This window comes from Lissotriton vulgaris, chromosome 7 (assembly GCF_964263255.1).
Source record: "Lissotriton vulgaris chromosome 7, aLisVul1.2, whole genome shotgun sequence".
Classification (NCBI taxonomy): Eukaryota; Metazoa; Chordata; class Amphibia; order Caudata; family Salamandridae; genus Lissotriton; species Lissotriton vulgaris.
The window spans coordinates 78714722-78740771 of NC_141695.1; the positions used below are offsets into that span (position 1 = coordinate 78714722).

A 26050-nucleotide genomic window follows, 5' to 3' on the forward strand; every position below is an offset into this window, starting at 1 on the left:
TTGCGACTGGACAAGCCGCTAAACATACAAATCCACGAGTGTCCCCACTTAGGAAATCACACCTGAAGGGGTTACCGCACTCGCACCCATGGTCATGGCAGTCAGCACAGTACACAGCTTCCAGCTTGCACAGAGAACCAGACGCGTTTCAAGCCGTAGCTCTTCTTCGGTGGCATGCAAGAAAGGTAACAGAGGCATCACAGCATTTTCGAATATTTAATTAGTTAGCTCAGTCCCGCCCTTGTGGGCGTGCGCAGGCTAGGCATTATGGTTAATGAAGTCCGTAGCCCTGCTCCTGAAGTTCGATCTGCTCAAGTGGGTCTTGATGCCTCTGTAGTACACTGCAGTCCCAGTGGTTGTGTACTAATATCAAAATAAAAAAATCCCAGTGGATGAAAGTTGTAAAACAATGCTGACCACGCACTTTGTAAATCCATAGGTGAGGCCCCCTCCACTCCGTAAGTGCCTGCGTTTGCAAACACATGGATCCACTGTTGAAAGCGGCGGGACTTCCTGCGACTGGACAAGCCGCTAAACATAAAAATCCACGAGTGTCCCCACTTAGGAAATCACACCTGAAGGGGTTACCGCACTCGCACCCATGGTCATGGCAGTCAGCACAGTACACAGCTTCCAGCTTGCACAGAGAACCAGACGCGTTTCAAGCCGTAGCTCTTCTTCGGTGGCATGCAAGAAAGGTAACAGAGGCATCACAGCATTTTCGAATATTTAATTAGTTAGCTCAGTCCCTCCCTTGTGGGCGTGCGCAGGCTAGGCATTATGGTTAATGAAGTCCGTAGCCCTGCTCCTGAAGTTCGATCTGCCCAAAAGGGTCTAGATGCCTCTGTAGTACACTGCAGTCCCAGTGGTTGTGTACTAATATCAAAATAAAAAATCCCATTGGATGAAAGTTGTAAAACAATGCTGACCACGCACTTTGTAAATCCATAGGTGAGGCCCCCTCCACTCCGTAAGTGCCTGCGTTTGCAAACACATGGATCCACTGTTGAAAGCGGCGGGACTTCCTGCGACTGGACAAGCCGCTAAACATACAAATCCACGAGTGTCCCCACTTAGGAAATCACACCTGAAGGGGTTACCCCACTCGCACCCATGGTCATGGCAGTCAGCACAGTACACAGCTTCCAGCTTGCACAGAGAACCAGACGCGTTTCAAGCCATAGCTCTTCTTCGGTGGCATGCAAGAAAGGTAACAGAGGCATCACAGCATTTTCGAATATTTAATTAGTTAGCTCAGTCCCGCCCTTGTGGGCGTTGCGCAGGCTAGGCATTATGGTTAATGAAGTCCGTAGCCCTGCTCCTGAAGTTTGATCTGCCCAAGTGGGTCTAGATGCCTCTGTAGTACACTGCAGTCCCAGTGGTTGTGTACTAATATCAAAATAAAAAATCCCAGTGGATGAAAGTTGTAAAACAATGCTGACCACGCACTTTGTAAATCCATAGGTGAGGCCCCCTCCACTCCGTAAGTGCCTGCGTTTGCAAACACATGGATCCACTGTTGAAAGCGGCGGGACTTCCTGCGACTGGACAAGCCACTAAACATACAAATCCACGAGTGTCCCCACTTAGGAAATCACACCTGAAGGGGTTACCGCACTCGCACCCATGGTCATGGCAGTCAGCACAGTGCACAGCTTCCAGCTTGCACAGAGAACCAGACGCGTTTCAAGCCGTAGCTCTTCTTCGGTGGCATGCAAGAAAGGTAACAGAGGCATCACAGCATTTTTGAATATTTAATTAGTTAGCTCAGTCCCGCCCTTGTGGGCGTGCGCAGGCTAGGCATTATGGTTATTGAAGTCCGTAGCCCTGCTCCTGAAGTTCGATCTGCCCAAGTGGGTCTAGATGCCTCTGTAGTACACTGCAGTCCCAGTGGTTGTGTACTAATATCAAAATAAAAAATCCCAGTGGATGAAAGTTGTAAAACAATGCTGACCACGCACTTTGTAAATCCATAGGTGAGGCCCCCTCCACTCCGTAAGTGCCTGCGTTTGCAAACACATGGATCCACTGTTGAAAGCGGCGGGACTTCCTGCGACTGGACAAGCCGCTAAACATACAAATCCACGAGTGTCCCCACTTAGGAAATCACACCTGAAGGGGTTACCGCACTCGCACCCATGGTCATGGCAGTCAGCACAGTACACAGCTTCCAGCTTGCACAGAGAACCAGACGCGTTTCAAGCCGTAGCTCTTCTTCGGTGGCATGCAAGAAAGGTAACAGAGGCATGACAGCATTTTCGAATATTTAATTAGTTAGCTCAGTCCCGCCCTTGTGGGCGTGCGCAGGCTAGGCATTATGGTTAATGAAGTCCGTAGCCCTGCTCCTGAAGTTCGATCTGCCCAAGTGGGTCTAGATGCCTCTGTAGTACACTGCAGTCCCAGTGGTTGTGTACTAATATCAAAATAACAAATCCCAGTGGATGAAAGTTGTAAAACAATGCTGACCACGCACTTTGTAAATCCATAGGTGAGGCCCCCTCCACTCTGTAAGTGCCTGCGTTTGCAAACACATGGATCCACTGTTGAAAGCGGCGGGACTTCCTGCGACTGGACAAGCCGCTAAACATACAAATCCACGAGTGTCCCCACTTAGGAAATCACACCTGAAGGGGTTACCCCACTCGCACCCATGGTCATGGCAGTCAGCACAGTACACAGCTTCCAGCTTGCACAGAGAACCAGACGCGTTTCAAGCCATAGCTCTTCTTCGGTGGCATGCAAGAAAGGTAACAGAGGCATCACAGCATTTTCGAATATTTAATTAGTTAGCTCAGTCCCGCCCTTGTGGGCGTTGCGCAGGCTAGGCATTATGGTTAATGAAGTCCGTAGCCCTGCTCCTGAAGTTTGATCTGCCCAAGTGGGTCTAGATGCCTCTGTAGTACACTGCAGTCCCAGTGGTTGTGTACTAATATCAAAATAAAAAATCCCAGTGGATGAAAGTTGTAAAACAATGCTGACCACGCACTTTGTAAATCCATAGGTGAGGCCCCCTCCACTCCGTAAGTGCCTGCGTTTGCAAACACATGGATCCACTGTTGAAAGCGGCGGGACTTCCTGCGACTGGACAAGCCACTAAACATACAAATCCACGAGTGTCCCCACTTAGGAAATCACACCTGAAGGGGTTACCGCACTCGCACCCATGGTCATGGCAGTCAGCACAGTGCACAGCTTCCAGCTTGCACAGAGAACCAGACGCGTTTCAAGCCGTAGCTCTTCTTCGGTGGCATGCAAGAAAGGTAACAGAGGCATCACAGCATTTTTGAATATTTAATTAGTTAGCTCAGTCCCGCCCTTGTGGGCGTGCGCAGGCTAGGCATTATGGTTATTGAAGTCCGTAGCCCTGCTCCTGAAGTTCGATCTGCCCAAGTGGGTCTAGATGCCTCTGTAGTACACTGCAGTCCCAGTGGTTGTGTACTAATATCAAAATAAAAAATCCCAGTGGATGAAAGTTGTAAAACAATGCTGACCACGCACTTTGTAAATCCATAGGTGAGGCCCCCTCCACTCCGTAAGTGCCTGCGTTTGCAAACACATGGATCCACTGTTGAAAGCGGCGGGACTTCCTGCGACTGGACAAGCCGCTAAACATACAAATCCACGAGTGTCCCCACTTAGGAAATCACACCTGAAGGGGTTACCGCACTCGCACCCATGGTCATGGCAGTCAGCACAGTACACAGCTTCCAGCTTGCACAGAGAACCAGACGCGTTTCAAGCCGTAGCTCTTCTTCGGTGGCATGCAAGAAAGGTAACAGAGGCATGACAGCATTTTCGAATATTTAATTAGTTAGCTCAGTCCCGCCCTTGTGGGCGTGCGCAGGCTAGGCATTATGGTTAATGAAGTCCGTAGCCCTGCTCCTGAAGTTCGATCTGCCCAAGTGGGTCTAGATGCCTCTGTAGTACACTGCAGTCCCAGTGGTTGTGTACTAATATCAAAATAAAAAATCCCAGTGGATGAAAGTTGTAAAACAATGCTGACCACGCACTTTGTAAATCCATAGGTGAGGCCCCCTCCACTCCGTAAGTGCCTGCGTTTGCAAACACATGGATCCACTGTTGAAAGCGGCGGGACTTCCTGCGACTGTACAAGCCGCTAAACATACAAATCCACGAGTGTCCCCACTTAGGAAATCACACCTGAAGGGGTTAACGCACTGGCACCCATGGTCATGGCAGTCAGCACAGTGCACAGCTTCCAGCTTGCACAGAGAACCAGACGCGTGCGTTTCAAGCCGTAGCTCTTCTTCGGTGGCATGCAAGAAAGGTAACAGAGGCATCACAGCATTTTCGAATATTTAATTAGTTAGCTCAGTCCCGCCCTTGTGGGCGTGCGCAGGCTAGGCATTATGGTTAATGAAGTCCGTAGCCCTGCTCCTGAAGTTCGATCTGCCCAAGTGGGTCTAGATGCCTCTGTAGTACACTGCAGTCCCAGTGGTTGTGTACTAATATCAAAATAACAAATCCCAGTGGATGAAAGTTGTAAAACAATGCTGACCACGCACTTTGTAAATCCATAGGTGAGGCCCCCTCCACTCTGTAAGTGCCTGCGTTTGCAAACACATGGATCCACTGTTGAAAGCGGCGGGACTTCCTGCGACTGGACAAGCCGCTAAACATACAAATCCACGAGTGTCCCCACTTAGGAAATCACACCTGAAGGGGTTACCGCACTCGCACCCATGGTCATGGCAGTCAGCACAGTACACAGCTTCCAGCTTGCACAGAGAACCAGACGCGTTTCAAGCCGTAGCTCTTCTTCGGTGGCATGCAAGAAAGGTAACAGAGGCATCACAGCATTTTCGAATATTTAATTAGTTAGCTCAGTCCCGCCCTTGTGGGCGTGCGCAGGCTAGGCATTATGGTTAATGAAGTCCGTAGCCCTGCTCCTGAAGTTCGATCTGCCCAAGTGGGTCTAGATGCCTCTGTAGTACACTGCAGTCCCAGTGGTTGTGTACTAATATCAAAATAAAAAATCCCAGTGGATGAAAGTTGTAAAACAATGCTGACCATTGGAATGACTCTTTCTTTGATGCCACATAAAGCACAAAATGATAAATATTTGCGTTTTAGTTCCTGTACATAAGAAAACAGTGCACCAGAATAGACTAAAAAGTCAATAGCATCCCTCATTTGCTTTGAAGATTGTAAAGATGCTTTCAGCATACTATCTAACAAGTGGCAAGGATCTCCTACAGGGAATCACTTCAGCTCGGGTATCAATTTTGACAGGTCATCACACAACTTTTTTATATAGGTAGCTGAATCGCGGCAAATACAAACAATATCCCTCCAATCTTTGAAGAACTTGGAAAGAAACTTTTTTGCAGAGCATTACAAGTGACAATGCGTTCCATGTTTTCCAAAAGTCTGGTGTCATGTTTTCTCCATGATCCCTAATGCTTGGTGATATATATACTTGTCACTATACCTTGCATTGAATGCTTAAAGCCTAAGGTGTTGGCAATTCACCTACTATCAATACTAACCACTAAAAACTACGGTCTTTCTGTGAGTAAATGTGATGACACATATTAGGAAAGATTTTTATGAAACTAGCCATTTTACCTATCAGTGAAAGAATCAAATGCAGCCACAATATCAAATATGAGTTTGATATTTCCTGATTCTCTATAGTTTATAAAATGATTAAACTAGACCTAAAACGTGAAACTAAACTCTGCATCTTTAGACCAAAGGCCACAAAACCGAAAAAAGTAAAAGGAAGAAGAAACAATATTTTAGTGGCATCCCTAAAGAACAAAACTCAAGCAGAATAATGTAAGCCAGTCTTTCTTACTGCTAGCTTGTATAACAAAGTTACATTGTATTGACCCCTTCAGGAAGAAAAAAATGACATGCTCCCTCTCTTTTTCCTTTCTTTGAATAGCATTTAGTTTGTGGTTGCTCAGGTGTTTTTTAAGTGTTTATATGTTTTCACCAGTGAGGGCTATTTTTCTTTCAGTGGGGTTTTATCAGTTATTATAGGTTTAAACCTAAAACCCCACAGCCTATGGATATCTTAAGGGGAAGAGATTTTTAGATACAATTGGCTGTAATCTGCATACATGTGGTATTTGACGTTGGAGAATTTCAGAATTTTGTTTAAAAACTATATGAAGAGGTTGAAGAGAGTAGGTGACAATGTGGAGCCCTGTAGGACTCCGAAAGTGAATAAAGTGATATTTGACTGGAACTGGTAAACCTTGATACTTTGAATTCTATTGGCTAGTAATTAGTTCAAACCATTTAGAATGACCCCTTATAACCCTGTTCTACATTTAAGTAGGTCAAGTAGGCTGTCATGTTTGACCAATTCAAAGGCTGAGGAGAGGTCGAGGAGGATGAGGAGGATGAGGAGGCAAGATTCTTTCTGATCTAGCACATCATCAACTATATATGGCAATACCCTTTGCTTGCTGTGCGCCTGACGGAAACTGGACTGGAATTGGTCAATAAGGTGGAACTGAGTTATATACTGCTGGAGAGCTTGTCTTAGTGCAGGATTGTTTTAGTGCAGAAAGGGATGCCGCCTTGCACAAAAACATTCCAAGGAGTAATTTTCCTCTTTCTATGTATTTTGTCTCATGCATAGAAACAAGAAATATGAATGTAGGAGGCATACCGATTTGCAGCAATCCACAAATTTCTGTAACTCTGGAATAGTAGCATCTCCCAGCACAAACTGTAACCACCGCCCTGTTGATCTGCTGAGGACACCCCGGCGACTCGAGAACACCGAAGAAAAAAAAGAAAAAAAATGGCAGGGGGACCACAAGAGTGGCCGACCCCCAATGCCCAAAGAAGAAGGATCGGAGACCAGCAAAATGGACACAGAGTCGTGCTCCGGACCCCTAGTGATGCTCTCCTGGGGAAAAGAAGAAAAATAAAAAGCTCTGAGGCACTCACCTCTGGGCAAATCCATCATTGGCCCGCTTTGAGGCCAAAGCAGCAAAGGAGAGAAGTGCTGCAAAGACTCCTGGATCTCAGTTGCCTGACACCAAAATGGCCGACCCGGCCGAGCTCCAGAAGACGGATCCACAACATCGCTGAGCCAGTAAGTGAGAAACAGTACTGAGGCTCTCAGATCCCCTGCAAGGAACCCTTCCTTATGCTCCTAGTGGGGAGAGACCCCCCTGCTAATAAAAAAAATAAAAAAAACAGAGCTCTCACCACTTTGCCTAGGCCAGTCCCCAATATGGCCACCATGCCCGAAAATAGGCCAAAAAATGGAACAAAAGGCCCCACTTAGAATTAGAAAGTTGCATATAATTTTTAACATAGACCTGCCCCAATTGCAGAGCGACCTCCCCCACCGTCACAACCTGTGACCTTCCCCTCCTCTCCTGAGGTGCCAACCACAAGAGGGCTGCCTAAAATCAACTACTCAACCTGACAACCACTAAACCACCCCAGTGAATTGCACTTTTACACCTCAGACAAGAGCTCCATGCCGCTCACTGTTTGATCCTCTTTACTTCTGTCCCACACTTTCCCCATCCCAGCTGGTAAATTATTACCTCCTTTGAGTAAAAAACACCATAGACTTCAGCTCTATGCTGCTCCAAACCCACCATCAACAGGAAGGTAGAGAGACCGAAACGCGCCCGGACTACCATATATTCATGCTTAACTTCCTAAGGAACGCCCATATACACTAACTCTCGACTGAGGCGACCCCGCAATCCACACCGCCAGCATCCCAATCCACCACACCCCTGAGTTTGCCTTCTTCTACTAGCCCTTTTAACCTCCCGAATCTCTCCGAACTTAAATCTCTCCTACTACTTTCCGAAGACCCGCCGGACACCACCTCCCGACCTCCAGTATGGAGCCCACCCCCGCCCCATCCACACACAATCCCTCCCGACATGACAGCCCACACCGCCCCCTACTCTACGAACCATGTAATTCTGCACGGCCCAAACTCCTTCGCTATCAGCTTCCCACCTGACTTCTCACCCAAAGCGAAGAAAAAATTAAACAGAAATTGATTAGACAGCACCCCAACTCACTTTTTGCAGACACCTACTACTGCCATTCAAAAGAAAAGGTAAAAACAGACCTTATCTTCCACACTGAAAGACACGAAGCATGGAAATCCATCTTCAGATCGCAGCTCAGCATTACAAAAACTACCAACACCTCAGACAGCTGCAAACGAACAATATCACTCCCTTACTAATCAAGGCGTACTGGTAATACCACGGTGACCATCTATTCCAACGGCACCGTCCTGATACAAGCCAACAGCGACAATCTAGAGTCCTTTGACACCCTCTTCCCCTCCCTCCGGAATGCACCCTCTCACGGACCGGACCAGTCATCTGAACTCGTTAACAACAGCACTCACCCCTCAACACGCTCCCTCTCCCCACCACCCCCAGAGAGAACATTTCCCCTCCACTACCCCTGTCCGGCCCTCACCCCCACTTGACACCCACATCTCCGGCACTCCTTAGCTACACCACATGCCCACCTCTTCCACCTCCCCCAGGGCGAACAGGAACCCTCTACCCCCTTCAGCTCTCACTGCAACCCACCACCCACTGCTCTGAGATCACCTGGCAACCGCACACGCCCCGCCACACGACATCCCTCTCACCACCCCCAGGAATAACAGGACCCCCCCACTTCCCACCCCTAGCTCTCACCCCCACCCACTACTTGCTGGCTCTCACCGCTACCCACCACCAGCCCCCCATCCATCCCAACCCACTGCGAAAAACTTGAGCACCCCCCTCCCTATACCCACAAACAACAAAGCAATGACAACCCAACAAGACCCCTCACCACATGACAGCCCCCTCACCACCCCCATAGAGAACAGGACCCCCCTTATGCCCTCCACTGGCTCTCATCCCCAGGGGTCCGCTGGCAGCTCTCACCCCCATCCTCCATGTGCCCTCAGCTTGCTCCAACTCACTCCGACCATCCGGAACACTCAACCCCCGAACCAACTGACAATATAGTCCCCACACCCCAACAAGAACCCCCGCCACCCTACACTCTCTGCTACGCCCAGACCCCACACAGATAACACAACCAATCCTAGGCTACCTATCTCACTAAGATACTCTCTCCCCAAACCCGAAATGGATAATACAGCCATTACTAAGCTTCCCAACACCCTGAGACTCTCCCCCCCTAGACCCAACACACCTACACAAGTTCAGTCCCGTTACCTCAATTAATTAGAGACTGGGCATGCTCGAAACCCAGATAACAATTATATTTCAGGGCCGCATTGAAATCTTAGACAACCTTGCAGCACCCCAGCAACCACATCCACCCACCCAAGCAGTCAATGACTTTGTATCTATTGCTTAATATTGTGAGTTTTTATTAACTGTGCAATAAAATAAATTTAAAAAAAAAATACATCCACCCACCCCTATACCACCCAGACACAACCTAGATCGTCCACTGTCCCTCCCCAGAGATAGCTAACCCCCTCCCCAATCTGACACAGAGATTGAAAAGAACCAGGGACGCCATGTCTGAGAGTGACGCGGCGGATCTCGCTTCCTCGTACGACAATCCTATTGTTGTCACCCTCTAATCCAAAATTCAAGTGATCACCGGACTAGGAAGAGAACAAGCCTCCCTAAACTCACCTAGGCCACCGACCACCCGCACTAAAATCCCCACAGTCCCCCTAACAAAGAAACCCAAAACAGTGATGACCCCCACTAACTGCATGCACATTAACTGCAGATCAGCCACCAAACATGCTACTGAACTAGCAGAATCCATCCTCACGCACACCGTAGACATACCATTCATCACTGAAACCTGGCTTAATGATTCCTCCCTTCTACTCCTGGACACTCTTGTCCCCCCAGTCTTTACAATCACCAACAAAGGCAGAAAAGACCAAAGAGGAGGAGGCTTAGCAATCATCCATGGAGACAATATTTCCGTGACTGAAACCGACTCCTCCATTTATAGCACCCCCAGGCAACTCCACCACTTTCACTGAACACCTGTCTGACCTGATAGCCCACTGCTCACTACGAGACGCGAATAGCCTTATTCTGAGCAACCTCAACCTACACTGGAACGAAGATAACAACCCTGTTAATCCAAAACCTGAGTGAGCTACTATGCAACAACAACCTCACGCAACACTGCACAGAAACAACTCACAAAAAAAGTGCAACCCTAGATGCCATCATAGCCAACCGTGATGCGGTGACAATAAACCACACCCTTTGCGTTGATTGGTCCGACCACCACTTAATCCAATTCTACCTCACACAGCCAGCCACTATAAAACCCCCCAACCAAGAACAGCCCAAATGGACCAGAAATCTCACTCAGATCAAAATGACTGACCTGGAGGAAAAAGTCAACTACGCCCTATCTGCCTCACCGGATGATCTATCCACGACAGAACTCACTGACTACGACAACACATCCCTGACATCCATTCTAGACCGGATAGCCCCCTGAAACAAAAAAAAACAGGAACATCCCTTCCAGATCTTGGTTTAATACGGACATCAACATCGAAAGGAGACAACTTAGAGCGATAGAAAGACTCTGGAGAAACAACCCCTCTGCAAGCTTCCTAGAACAGCTCAAAGCAGTTTGGAGAAAATATAAAAAACACATCCTTAACGAAAAAAACAACTTCCTCTGCTCCGCCCTAGACAATGCTAAAAACAGGCCAAATTAACTATTTAAAATCATCAAGCAGCAAACCTTCAAGCCCCCCGTATCCCCCACCCATGCCTCCAAGGAACTGTGTGAAAACCATGCCTGAGAAAGCCTGTCCCCGGCTCTAATAGAAAGCACATCTCTACACCACACAAACACATGGAAGTCCTTCAATGCCATCATGGAAGCCGAGATTATCAAACTAATCTCCACCTCCAACCCCGTCTCTCACATACTGGACCCTATACCCTATACATTTAAGCACATTCTAAACAGTAAAAATGTGTACTCCTCAAAGATCTTACCTGCCATTGAAACCCTTTGTGTAGTAGGCTGGAATCCCAGCATCTTGTTAGCCCCACTTTCTGTGTAAGCCTAAACACAGTCTCCACTCCATAGGTGTAATCTTGAGTCATTTCTGCTATTTCCCAGATATGATATATAATGCTTTGGATTTAACCACTATGCCACACTGTGGAGAATTTCTGAGGTTTTGGTAGTTTAAACCATTATGTTTTAACTGACCTTTTCACATAACTGTAACATCACTTTAACCTCAGGGATGTACATAAAGAATGACATAAATGTACATACCTCTGCTTTTTTAATCCCTTACCTCACTGTTACTTTTTTTGTCAACTTAATGTTAAAAATCTCTTAGTTCCCTTTATCTCTACCCACAAAAAAAAAAAAAACCCTTAGTCCCTTTTGCCTCTGTACCCTTTAAACTGAAAAAGCCCTCACTTTCTTTCACCGCAACTCATCTTTGAATCCAAAACACCCCATACCATTAGACATCCCTGAAGATTAAAACCCCTTTACAAACCTTACTAACTTGTTTCTTAACTCACCCCTGAGCCCTAAATGCCCCTTTAAAACCCATACCACCCTGAACTCTTACCCATCACATAACCCATACATCCCTGTTTCTTAAAACAACTGCATTTATGCCATTAAAAAAAACATACTTACCTGCATAATAAAGTGCAGCATGGTAAAGAAACAATAAACATCAATGTGTGGTACTTATCTGTGCGGTAATTCCCTCAGGATAAGGACCCCAGGATGAAGACTACAAACCACTGAGCTAGATGGTGAGAAGTGGTGTGATATCCTTTCCTGTAGAGATGGTTGTGATACATGTGATCATGGTTGGTTTGGAAGAGGATTAGTCTAAACTCAGTGATTGCTTGGATTGGAGAGTAAAGAGATACAGACCAAAGTTGAAACTTTTTTAAAGATACATGCCTTTGGCATGTATTTTAACAAGCTTAGGTAGGCCAACAAATGTAAGCTGGCTAATAAACCAAGACAATCAATGATGCTTCTAATATGCAGAGAATGGAATCTAGAATTTTTGGTTTCACAGTATCTGTGCGGCGCAATTTGGAAAAAGATCGGTATGAGATCAACAGAGACGTTTTATTGGTGTGGGATGATATATGTTTCCCCATGTCTTTTTTCAACAAAAAGGTGGTGTAAGCGCTATAGTTCAACACATGGTTGGATCTGCCTATTTTATGTATTGTTAATTAGTGATGCTTCTGAGTTTCAGAGCTTGTAGTGATATTGCTGAAGTTCCTTAGCAATAGATTTTGTGTACAGAAAAGTCTTAAACATGCCAAGTCGGGTTGCATTGATAGGTTACTGTTATAGTGGAAGATTCCTTACTTAGAACACTCCACAAGAAGCACCATGCTCTCTGCTGGGCCCACTCCTTCTGACTGGCAGCTATCTTTTCAGCCATTTACCAACATGTGACATTATAAGCTTGGCTGACCAAAGTAGGCGAAGTAGATTGTGTGCACTGAGCACATTAAAAACACAGCATAACATAATGGATACCTTCCCATATCTCTTAATAGTGATATTAGCATTTATAATAAAATGTAATTACACTCACATAAACATTATGTAATGCTATTATGTACTCCACCTCCAACAACCTAATAAAAAACATATTTGCAAATGCATCTGTGCTGACACTCAACACCAGGAAAGGGATATCTATGCACTGATGAATAATCAGCAAATTGTGTTTCATTTCAGGACTACCATGCGATTGGGCATTTCAAGCCAATATTGGATCCGATGCAGAACTTCAGGCTCCTTTCAGTGACTGAAAATGGGACAAGTACCATTATGAGGTACACCCGCAAATTCAGAACATGCGACCCAGATGATGTCGATGTCACAGTAAGTGGTGATGGTTTGGGTGTGGGATTCGTGACTTTCACCAATCACAGTATGATGAATCCATATAGCCACTTGTAGGATCAGGATTGAGTTAAGACGAACGTGATCATTAAAGCATTTCCCCTGTGCATAGATGAAAGCAATCTCTAACAGCCCGATTCATCATCGGCATGTTTTGCGAGTCTGTAATAGCGAATAATAAGGAATCGCTATTACAGACTCGCAAAACGGGATTCATGTAGGAATCGCAAAATAAATTGCGATTCCTACACATTCCTTATTTGCGATTAGCAAATTGCTAATCACAAATAAGGAATAACTCCCCATTCAATCCTATGGGCCTTTATGCTTCATGAATCTAGCTGTATGCTTGGAAAGATGAGATGAAAATATCATTTCAATATGATGTTGATGATTTTGTGTTCATGTTGTCTTGCGATTTTGAGTCTACTGGTTGGCATAGGAATAACCATCACAAACAGTGTCTTGTAGTCGAGGGTTCCAGCCAATTAATAATGACAATGTTCAGCCACTTAGACATGACCCTTCAAGGTTTCAGCCTAGTCTGATCTTATGGTAGTAGATAATATACAGACCTAAATGAAGTACAGTATCATTTCATTTAGGTAAAGAATCATGAACAATGTGTAATATGCTAATCATGAAGAGCATGCCTAATTACATTTCAAAATGATCTCTGAAGATCAATGTAAGTGAACAGGCATCACATTAAATCAAGTTTGTCTTGAGCCAAAAAGAGAGAAAATGGTCCTAGGTATTGTTTTCAGAGGTTTCTTATTAAAGACAAAGTGAACTGGGGGTTGATGCAGCCCTGATTGTTTAAGCTTTTCACACAAGAGCAAATATTAGATCAGATTGGAATGAAAGTTTCCTTGATGAGTTGCATCAAAATTTGAGGAGTACCATATCTACCAAGATACAATGCTTTTTGTTGCTCCCTCCGTGCTGCTTTACTTTAGAGTGTCCTGTGTCAGCACACACGCACATTGTGCACCACAGTGCGAGGGTGTATGCGTGATGTTAAGCATAGATTTTGTAATGCAAGTAGAAATTTAACACATCTCCCCTTCTGTGTTTGGAGTGTGCCAAGTTTGTAGAATTTGCCTGTGCCTAATTATGCAAAATGACAGAAAGATTATGTGAAATTACAAAAAATCAGTGTGCATAAAAGACACATTCAGTTATGAACAAAAATCCTGTGCACAATTATACTTGTGTACAGGACTTTGGTTCATTACTTTGTGTGGGATTCTTCTTCACACACATAGGTGTTATAGGGTGTTTCCCCTACCTTTTGGCACCCTACTTACAGGCACCCAGCACACTACACGCAGAAGCAGCAGGGCGCCTCTACTTGCTAGACCACCTACACCCCACTTTTAGACTTTTAACTCGCATTCAGTTATTTTTGTGCATTTACTGTAATTTATTTTACCACGAATGGTGCAGTTTCAGTAAATGTTTTACTGGAAATGCCCAGTACAAACCATTCGACTAGAGGTTAGGAACAGGACGCATAATATACAGTTGATGGAGGCCCAGAAAAGGTAGATGGTAAAAATGTATATGGCTTTCATCTCAATATCCTCCCTAATTTAATGGGCATAGAATTCTCTCCACCCTTTGAATTTCAAATGGTACACAGAATATGATCTTGAAATAAAGCCAAAAACAGTTCAGTAATTGCCTGTTTCCTGTGGCATCAACATGCCTGTCAGGCTCTCTCTGTGGTTTCACAATTCTGGCCCACATGAAAAAGTTGAGGCACATATCACTGTTCCAGCCGATGTTTCCCAAGAGCCCAGCATCCGAAGTGAAAAGATCATAGCATTGCAGCCTACTCTCTGCAAATGTTTTATCAGATTTAGTTACCATGCTGATCACAATTAATGGGAAATCTAAAGTATTTTATGATTCATCAGACCATGGAATTGTTTTTAGAGACACTTCTTTGTGCTGTGCTGGGCACTCTAAAACCAATGATTAAAAAAAGCAAATAGTTGACTCCTGTAAATCCCTACACCCCGGCTGATCAGCCTAAGCATTATTAGGTAGAAAGAATGCATGTTACGCAGAGAAATTATTTAAAATCTCCAGCCAGGCATCACCACCTGCACAGGCTCCAGAGAAGGAGACTTCTAACACTGCTTATGCTGACCACAAAAAACATCACTACCATTATTTACACTGTCCTCTTATTAGAGAATACATGGCTTAACCCCCCCAAATCTTTTCTCATTCTTTACTCAATAGACATGCTAAACTATTCCACAGATGATGCACACAGATAAACCAGGCATTCTCTGTAAAATAATTGGCCACCTTGTGGATCTTTAACATTACCCTGTACATGATTACAATGTAGTTGCATCCTTATAAATTGTGGATGCTGTGATGACTTTATCTGTATTTGGTATTTTATCTGCTGAAAATCTGAAGCTTTAGAAATACATACTAAGAGAAGAGCACCAAGCCAGAAACAGAAGTTTAGGAAAATTCCTTTGCAAAAATACACTGGACTGGCAGATTTATTGTTCCAGTCACACTTCAAAGTTGGCATAAATCCTACCAAGGTAGAATGAGCTGAAGAAATGAAAGCATTCACAACTAAAAACGTATTCTGCATGGATTAAACCAATCTGCTTCAGTGTCAAATGCCAGTTATGTCAAGTTAAGTCAAAGATGGCTTTATTTGATAACAGGTATCTTAAAAGCAATAACATTCATACAATCATCAATAAAAATAGGAGGTACAAAAATTAAGAAAAAATATGCAATCCATAAAAACAGTAAATTCAAATTTCCAGAAGTTAGTAAGGGCAAACTATTTCAGATAAAAACTTTGTACAACAATAAAAACTAATTCAATTCCAGCATAATGGTGTATAAAGTGACAGTGCAATAGAAGTATACAGACCAATTGGCCACAGGATAATAAACATTTAAAAACATGATAATTAATTTAGAGCGTTAAACATAGGGATTTAAACCTTACTATCCAAGCACAGCCAAGGTACTTGGCCATGCCACAGGTGAAGAGGGTCCTTGCGTCAGATTTCAGAATGCGCGGTGCAGCACTATGTTCACAGGTGCCCAGTTGGCTACAGATTGGTTTGAGCCATCTTATTCTGGCCTTCTTCTAAGCGGGACAGGCAAACATGAGATGAACCACGCTTTCAGTTGGCGCCTTACAACAGGGGCAGTTCGCTGTTGTCTGATGTGGGGCGCCCCACTTTACAGTTAGCTCTGGTACCGAGAGTGAGCCTACCCTAAACTGAATATAAAGTGCCCTGTCTTGCGGCGTCTGGAAAAAATCCAAGTAAGGTCCTAAAAGTATGCGCTGCTTGTGGAGATAAAGTTCTTCTGTGAGCCTTCCGAATCTCAAAATGCTAAGCTCTTGGGCATCGACCCACAACGGATATCGCTTTATGAGCTCAGCCTTGCTTGGTGGGGTTTGGGTATCCCACGACTCCTTGAGGCCAAGCGCAAAAAGTGATTTTTGTAGGTTGCGCAACCAGCTGATTCTTTGGTTGCCATCTAGGGCCATCAATTGTGTAAGCATGGAGGCGTAACTAGCAAGGTCAGGGTTCGACGCAGGCGGGCCCAAGATAACAATGCCCTTACCCTGGCTATATCTTTAAAAGAGCGCCTATCCATGTCGCTCATCAGGGGTTTTAGTGGTACCTTCCTGGGAAGCATCACTGGATCTCTTAAAAATGTATATTCAGATCTACTAATTCCATCCACGTTGTTGAAACCCCATAATTCGACACCATAAAAGGGCTGAACTAACTGCTTTGGCTGCATAGATTGTAAGAGCGGGAGCCACAGGTCAGCTCTGTGAGGAGCGATGTTCTCTAGCTAAGCTTCTGCCACACGTTTGTGCCTCAAAAGTATTTTGTCGGTGTGATGCTGCCAGTGCCTTTTCTTAGCGAGCCAGATACCTAGATAATCGAATGTGGAGACGTACTCTAAACGAGTTCCATCTACCGTAAAATAACCTCTATATGGCCTATAGGGGTAAACACCATGAGCCTTGTTTTGGAGGTGTTAACAATCAGCCCCCTAGACTCACAGAAAAGATGAAAAATATCTAAGAGCTTTTGATGCGCAGCAGGATTCTTAGACATAAGGAGAGTGTCGTCCGTGAAGAGCAGAGTGGGAACCCTGTCTCCTGCCAGGGAAGGGGCGTCAGCTGGAAATTCTTGGAGAAAACTAACCTCCCCGTTCATATATACAGAGAACTGGGTAACCGCCATTACACAACCCAGGCGCACTCCTCTGTTTACAGGGATCCTGTCTGTCTGTCTTCTGGTCTTGAGCCCCCCCACCTCACTTGGGCATAATTGCCCTCGTGAAGGCGTATCAGCAGATTCAGAACCATCGGAAGGATCCCCGTATCATCTCATAGGTGTCACATCCGCACACTGGGTACTAGGTCAAAGGCAGTCTTTAGGTCAATAAAGGCCAAATAAAGACTGCCTTTGCCAATTAGAACAACCTTCCAGTAGATTAAAAGCAATCTAAATGCTCGGTCCACTGTCCCTGTACAGGCCCTGAAACCCGCTTGGTACTGAGAGAGGATATTCTTATTGTCCACCTAATGGTGAAATCTCTGAAGCTGCACCCTGCCAACTACTTTCTGCATAGCATCAATCAAACTGATTGGGCGGTAGTTGGCAGGGTCATCCCTTGCACCTTTTTTGAAAGTACCACCTCTGCACCTTTCCATGAATCAGGTACTGCACTACCCTTTGCGATAGAATTGAATAAAAGTGTAATATAGTTTGCCCACTTGGGGGGGGGGTGTCTGCAAGAAAAATATTCCCCCGGGAGGCCATCTGAACCTGATGCTTTTGCTGGGACTATTTTCTTTATGGCTGCCTCTACTTCTTCTGTATTGAAAGGATCAATAACATCCAAAATGGGACAAGTACTTAGGTGGTCAACTAACCCAACTTGGGCAGTTGGATTAGACCCAGAATAAAGTTTCTCAAAGTGATTAAACCAATCCTGATTTGTAATATGATTAGGAATTAAATCAGGTTCTTTATTACCTGACCGCCTAACCATATTCCAAAAGAGATTCGGATCCCTGGCTAAGCGTGCATCCTTTAGGTTTTGCCAGTATGTCTCATTCCATTCAAGCTTTGCATGGATGACAGCAGTTTTTCCTATTAAGGGACAATTTCTGCTTTTCATTGCTAAAATCAAAGCCTTTTTCTTCTGTCTACAATCCCCATTACACCAAGTCCGGAAATTTTTACGGCATATAACTGGTTTATCAACATGGTTCGCTATGATAAAAAAAGAGCCCAACTGAGCCAACATACTTTCATATAATTCTGGGACCTTTGACAAACCATCCTTTTCACTAAAGGCCTCCCGCAGTTTAAGTGTATTTTCACTGAGAGTATGCCTAATCACAACCATTTGGGATTCTTGTGCAGCAATTCTTGGCCATTTAAGGTACCTACTGCAATTTGAAGGGACCAATTCTTTAGTCCACATAAGTTATCCTGTGCCCTGGATTATGGGGAAAGAAAGGGCCCAGGAGGTTTCCATAGTCATGCTTAACGTATTATGGTCTCTATCAGTAGATGGAACCACTTCCATACCTATAGGGTTCTCCAAAGTCTAATGTCAACTAGTATATAATCAATTCGAGAGGGGCAAGACACTCTGTTGTATGTGTTGGCCCCAAACATCAGAGAGGATTCTACCATTCACAGCCCTTAATCCATCTTGTAAAGTGAGTGCACTGATCTGAATTGCTACCTTTGACCACTTCTTGATAGGGAGTATATTTAACAATGGGACACCCCACTTGGCGTCGTCTTCATCTACCTCCAGCAAATCTTCAGAACTTAAAGGCTCGAAGGTACAATTAAAATCCCTAGAAATCATAACATATGAATCTGATGGACAATTGGACAATTGGATAACTCCTGTTTCAGTGACATGACAATATTTGAAACTTTGCCCCCTGGGGTCCACCTTATATAAACACCTCCTCTACTACCCTTGATCGAGAGCCACATAATATCCGGGCTCGCACATTGGTGTTCAGTTATTTTACAACCCATATCGATCTTGACCCAAACAATAGGACCTCCGGTGTGAACGGCAGAAGTAAAGAAGCAAATATAACCAGACTTATATAGTGGGACTAGGCTCCATGTTTCTTGGAATATACAGATGTGATTCCTCAATCAAATCATTCTAATCGGGTGGAGACATTTTTTTTTGGAGACCTGCCACGTTCAAGGAAAGGATTTTAAGCTGGGAAGTTGGAATTCCATTACCCAAAGGGTTTAGTGGGGCCAAGGGAGGTAGAAAAGAAGATGGGACAGAGGTATTGCCAATTGCTGCAGCCCCATAATCCGTTGCGCTACAATCAGGGTGGCTACTGTGTCGATTAGGTATTACTCAGGTTTGACATTGTTCAGGGACGGTACATGATTGAGTAGTGCTAGGGGCCCTTTGGATGTGAGTGGTTAGGGTGGGTTCTAATTCCTGCCATGGCTGTGAATCATGACATAGTCAATCAACCGCCTCAAGTAAGGACCCTCTGAATGTGTGTGCAGAGATAGCACATTATCATAAGCCCTTGCTGCAGTGATTGTTTGAAAGCGCCTAATCTGGATGGATGATGAGACCGAGGGGCAGGACCTATACTCTACTGCCAAAAGATTTTCCGCCCGGTCAGGGCTGGTCAGGGTAAGTTTGATGCAGTCTGTAGGACTATTTTTGGATGTGCATCTCCCTGCCCTAATTATATCTTCCCTAATCAGCAAGCAGCAACCCCTAACTTGACATAACCAATGTATAGATTTTTTTTTTCAAAGATTCATAATACATTAACCAAGAAAACCGTCTGTACCTGAATAGGAGGGCAAGTGGGTTGTTTATTCTGTTGGGCTTGAGCGTTAATACCTGTAAGTGGCTCTATTATGACATTGATAGACCTATTATGATTTGCGATAACATGAATTTATCATGTAAGGAATTAGCACAATCATAAGGGGCTGGCAAATCAGCTCCTAAAAGCCCTTTACATTCCATAATAAGATTGTTGGTACCAGTTGCACTCTTTGCTGCTTTCAATGCCTTTTCCCCCTTGCCCACCCTGGTGGCAGGGGCGATAGCCCCCCGTACTCTCCATAGTTTTCCTTTTGCCCATTCCTACCTCGAAAAGAGCTACTTTAGGTCAACAACAAGTTCACAAATGGGATATTTATACCAACAAGGAGGAAAACAAGGGGTTTCAAATGTAGTCGACTTTAGGACACCTAAAGAGAAGTGAATAGGAAACAGTTAAAAATGGGTTGAACAGCCTGAACTCAACACAGTACCTTAAAAATGTCTCCAAGAGATTTTTGTGAGAAATGTATCCCAAAATGTAAATGAATGGGACTAGCCCTGCCCTGCCTCTTCCTGGAGATGATGGGCTAGGACAGGCCAGCCCTTGGCCCGCGCGTGCCCCGCGCCGCAGGGGGAGAGGCAGCGCTTTAAACGCGATGGCAACGCCCCCCCTCACTGGTGCCAGTTATGACTCTTGATTCCAAAATACAAACGTCCCTAGAGGAATCATTTATCTATCATTTCCTATTTCAAAAATTTCACATATGTGAACCAAATATTCAGCAACCAGGGACTTTCTAATAAAGCAGTATATTACACATATTTGTTTTAATCCAATTTGAGGAAAACACTCAATTTATCATGTACGGCAACCAATATACTACTGACTTCATACATATGGGTAAAGTAAAATCAACCATATATGGGAATCAGTCAGATATTTTCACATTACTTTCATTATGCAACAAAAAACATAAATGAAAACAAAAAGGTGTGATAGATTCGACGTTTCAGTCTCTCTAACGGTCTATAAGATCCACGAGACCATCTTCAGGACGGTAATGTTGCACCATGCATATGTTGGAACTCTTTTTAAAGGTTCTGCTACCTTTAAAATCAATAGTCTCCAAATGAGTAAGCCGTACGTATAAATCAACAATTTGGGCTTATTTCAGAACAGGCATCGCTCAGTTCTCCACTCGCCACAGAAGACCGAGACACTACTTGCAACATCACCGCTTTTGACAGTAACTACATAAAAAGTCCCCTTCTTAGTTTCCAGGGTCCAAATCCTATTGCAGATGGTTAAATCAGAAGTTCTTCTCAGACCCGCAGGTCATCCTCAAGTGGCGTCTAGGATATGAAGACTACCCCTCAACCAGTTTATGTTTATTGATGAACCCAAAGACCATCACAGATTTGCCAAGCTAGTTTTAGCCAATTACCTACAAAGTCATACACAAGCAATCCCTGTACCCTTCAGGTAAGCCTAGTGGACCAGAACTACCTTCCAGCAGGGCTTCGCCATCACTAGCAAAAAACATTAGCCCTGCCAAATTCCCTTGGTTCTGTTGCCTCACCCCTCTACAAAACCACCTTCCACTAAGGGGTATGTTTTTTATTTATCAGCCAATTTTGAACATTACACCACTGGATGATCGAGCTGACCCACAAGGGCCAAGCCTTACACTTCCAGTCCCTCCCACCTGATTGCCCTTCAAATGCAAGAAAGTGCTTTTTTGCACACACACCTAAGATGGAAGTGGAGGTTCTTGATCTGATGAAGAAAAGGTCCTCAAAAGTGTTCGCATTAGAAGTACAAATTCTGCTCCCATTATTTTGTACTTCCTAAGAAAGTATGAGAACAGTCTTTGACTTTCAATCTTGATTTTGGGCTAGATTCTTTTGGCCATTATCTTGAGGGGATTTAAACAAGCCCTCTAGATCTCCATGATGCCTACTTTCATCTGCTGCTCTGTCCTGCTCACAGGATTTCCAAGAGATCAGAAATGTGCTGTTGGGTCTCAGTTTCTCATTCCATTGTTTAGGCAATTAACATAGTGCTAGTTTCCTTGGTAGCTTCACTGGGATGCTCAGGAGCCTGTGCGTTTCTCCATCTGGATGACTGACTGATGAAGGTAGGATCCCCCTACCAAGGCCACAGAACATCTTCAGCATACCATGACCCACCTGCATGACGTGGACTACACAAAAAAACTCAGAACTACAGTCTAGGCCCACCACAGTGGTTGACCTTTGTTGAAGCAAAGTGAAAACTATACAGGATGTGATTCTGTAAGCCCTGTGGTTCTAATCTTAGGTTCAGATCTGCCATCATTTCCTTCTGGCTATGCACTACTGTTGGTTGGTCCTCCCTTCAGTCCTGAACAGTTGTAGTCCGTCACAGTTACAGACATCTTCTCATTGTGCTACACTGATGACATGTGCAACATAACATAACAGAGTCCGTGGTCAGTGTTGCAGCAGCCTCTATACATAAATGTGTTGGACATGTGCATTTTCTATCTTGTGACTTAAGCCTTTCCACCTTACTGTGAGTGCTATTTATGTTCAGAAATAAGACCCATCTGAAGAAAAAGTTACAATCCTAAAGTTGCAGGGTTTATGACTTAGGTTGCCCCCTGGCCCGGCCAAGTATTTGTATGTCAAGGTTAGTAAAAATGAAACTAGGTACAGCCCAAATTTTTTTTTTTTTTCTTTTTCAATATCATCCTAAGAAAAGTAAATGTAAGACAGGAGTAATCACTTAAAGGTATTTTAGAACTGTCAAAAATACTCTGAATGATAATGAAATTAAATTGAGGCACAATTGCCATGTTAAATATGAATAAAAAGGTTTTTCTTGAGATTCACTTTTAAGTACCCAGTTGTTCCGAAATCTATTACACAAGATGACATTTACAAATTTTTGCCTCTGAAAATGGTGGCAACCCTAAGCGGATACATGTTTTGTTTTGCATGGTCACAATTAGAATCATTAAACATGATGATATGAAACATGATATTGTATATAACCCCTTAAGTTGTGAAACCCTACACTTTGCATGATGAAGCAGATCCAAAACCAACAAAGGCATTGGCACAAATTACAGATGGATGTTTTGATTTAAAGTACCATTGAGGCAGACAGGTACAGTATATTTGGCACTTTACAATTAATGGGCCTAAGCAAGCTACAGTTTTTATGCCAGAAAGAAAATCAGGCAGAAAAGCAACTCAGCTCTTCTTGCCAGTTGCAAGGGTTGAAAAGGGAAGACACAGAAGACCTCAAAATATGAACAGTAAAATAAACTTTCTGACATATTCTCCAAAGCAGGTACAAATAAAAATGCAAATAAAACAGAAATGTGTTATATGGTTAATGCTCTCCCTTACTTTCTTCTGCCTCTGTTTTTGTCTCTGTCTAATTTATTGATGATCTGGGACCTTAAACTGTGGATTGAAACATCTTCTCCCTCTAATCCCATTTCCACTTTCAATGAAGGCATAACCTCCGTAGAGCTCTACCAGAATGTCCAGAGTACCCAAGCACAACAGGAGCCATACATTGGATTTAGTTTCTGGTTCAGAAAAATCTACAGACAGTGTGGAAACCCTACCTCATGTCTGGTCAATGCCTATCTTGTTATTTTGAATCTAAAATCTGACTGTTCTCGGGGCTTAGCTAGCTATATGGCACCATTATTAAAACACCTTTGGAGCAAAATTTATATTCCTAAGCTCATCAAATAACTGGCGGAGGGCAAGAAACAACTGAACTTTGATTCCTTAGACAACAGCTATAATCCCTATTCTCTCTAGATTGAACCTTAACTGGATGTGGCTCTGCACTTAAAAAAGTCAGTTCAAAAAGAGCCAGACAGGTCACATCTTGACACACCACTGACCTCTCTGTGGTCCAAAAAACGGTGTACGAATTTAGGAAGGGATGTGGTGCACTGACTATCCTTTTAAGTCTTAAGTTTTATTAGAACATTGGAATTTTGGGAGCTCCATTGAAAACAATGGAGTGCTCTGGGCTTATAATGGCTGGTATAAACCCGAAGCTCCAACATTCCAATGTTTCTTTGTTCACAGCTCTGGCTGTGAACAAAGGTTTCAGGGAGCCTGAGGGGATTCCAATCCCCTCACGCTTCCAAAAGGCTTTGTTTTTTTTGTTAGAACATTCTTTCCTCTAGTGACAGAATGTTCTAATAGCCTTATAGCCCTTCGTAGATGGGCTATACCGCTATTAAAGTCCCTCTCCCTTGTTAAAGGCCCTCGCCTTCGGCTCGGGCCTTTAACGCTGGAGAGGGCCTTTAATAGCCGGTATAGCCCTAAAAACTCATAGCATCTGCAAAAGCTGAATTTTGCTCCCAGCAGGTTACAGTTGCAGAGAACACCTCTAAGGAAGCTTCTAAAATTGAAAGCTCACTTACAGGATCAACCATTGTGCTTTCTCAGGAAGTTACTGACAAACTCATTCACTACTTTGCAGTGAAAATAGGTAAGATCTGCGACTCATGGCAGAACATAGAGCCTAATTTGCACCACAGGTTAAAACGTACTGATTCCTCCATGGACCCTCTCACGCATGAGCTTTTGGACCATGGCCCTATTGTGATTGTGACTCTATCTTGGGTGGGTCATGGGCCAAATTAAATTAACAACAACTCCATTGTTCTTAATTTCGACAATCACACTCTGGTGAGGTACCTACTATGCCAATTTCCATCAGCTCCCACCATACAATCCCAGATCTTCACAGTCCCGCTGGGTTTCTTCTACAAACCATTACCTCGACTCAAAATCTCGACTAATATTGTGTTACCCCTGGCAGCCAATAACCCAACCTGCACTCCCCAGCTATTTGAGCACAACCCATTGTTTCGAAATAGATATGCTGCACTTGAGGATTTTGACACCTGTGAGTGACTCTGTCCCCTCCTTAATCCACTATCCCCACCCAGCATTTAAGAGTCTGAGGCTGAGGGAAAACAATTTGTGACAGGAGGAGCCACCAGGATGAGTGGCTCGCCTACTATCTTATTGGCCTTACACGACCCACTATCCCCACCATCATCTGCCCCTAGGGGGGAGTTTTCATTCCAACCTGACGAAGGAGCTATTCACTCATCTCATGGAATATAGCTGACTTTAAAAAGAAAAACGGCTCCTCTGTGTGGGAATCAGAGCTGAGTGACATCAGCATAAATTGTTTGCAGGAGACATGGGCAGAGAAACCTTTTTTCCTAAATTGCTATCGCTCTTTTTTCACACAAGCCATCCCTTCTATCAAAGGTAGAGCCAAAGGGAGTCTAATAAAACTCATTGTCAACACACTCATGTGTGACAAAATAGTATTTGTTAACAGCTCAAATTATTTTCACATCATAGTAGCGAGGGGACGGAAAAATCCTCATTTAGTATTAATACATTTCTACAACAACAACTTCTTAAATCCAGCAGGGGTTGTAGAAGAACTGGGCTTACTTTCTAGTTATACTAGATGGCCATTTAGTATATGGGACGGGGATTTTAACTCTCACACTTGTAATCACACTAACCCTACCATATGTGGATTATTGATGAAAAAGGTCATGCCCGGACTCATTTCAACCATCATAACTACAGAAAAACCCTGAATAGCTTACTGATGGCTTGGCACTTGGAAATTATTAATCCAAAATGCTCTCCCACAGGACAAATAGCAGCAATGTTTCATTGGGCAGGGGGGCCCTCAAGTATTGATTTATTTTGTTCCCTATGTCCTCATGCAGAAACATTAAGAACTTTGAGGTCACAGCATCTGAATTCAGTGATCACTCCTTTCTGCATTTTACGTTTCGCTGGCCCTCACCCAAAAGACTGGGCACCAAACCAACCCTAGCCATGGAAAACGGCTACACTTGAAAATGGGAGAACATTGACCCCACAAAATTGTTACCGAAAATAGTGTCCTCCACATATAAGGGGATCTGTTTGTGTTTGAACTTACCTTCCAAGGTTAACTAAAGCATGAAAGCATTTAGCAGTATTGTAACTTCCATAAAGGAGCACCTTACTTGTCAAAATAGCCCATAAAAACACCCTCACAACAAAGATGAAAATGTTATCAGAAGCCTTGGGTCTGCTTATAAATCTGCAAGGCAGGAAAGAAATAGGGTGATAGCTAACACAGCCTGGGAAAACCTGAGATCAGCTTCCATATCCAAAGACAGCATATCTTTCTGGAAAATAGTTAATGATGCCTCTTTTCCTGGAAGAGAGTGGGCCATCACTGGAC

The 26050-nt window shown here is 44.0% G+C and overlaps 1 protein-coding gene across 1 annotated transcript in view; it reads left to right on the forward strand.

Moving 5' to 3' along the window:
• The window catches only part of LOC147700820 (putative DBH-like monooxygenase protein 2), a 125393-nt gene that overhangs the window by 7877 nt on the left and 91466 nt on the right, over window positions 1-26050 (forward strand). The window contains exon 2 of the mRNA XM_086929741.1: window positions 12733-12879. Coding sequence (XP_086785867.1) covers window positions 12733-12879 — 147 coding nt within the window. The remainder of the gene's footprint in view (window positions 1-12732; window positions 12880-26050) is intronic.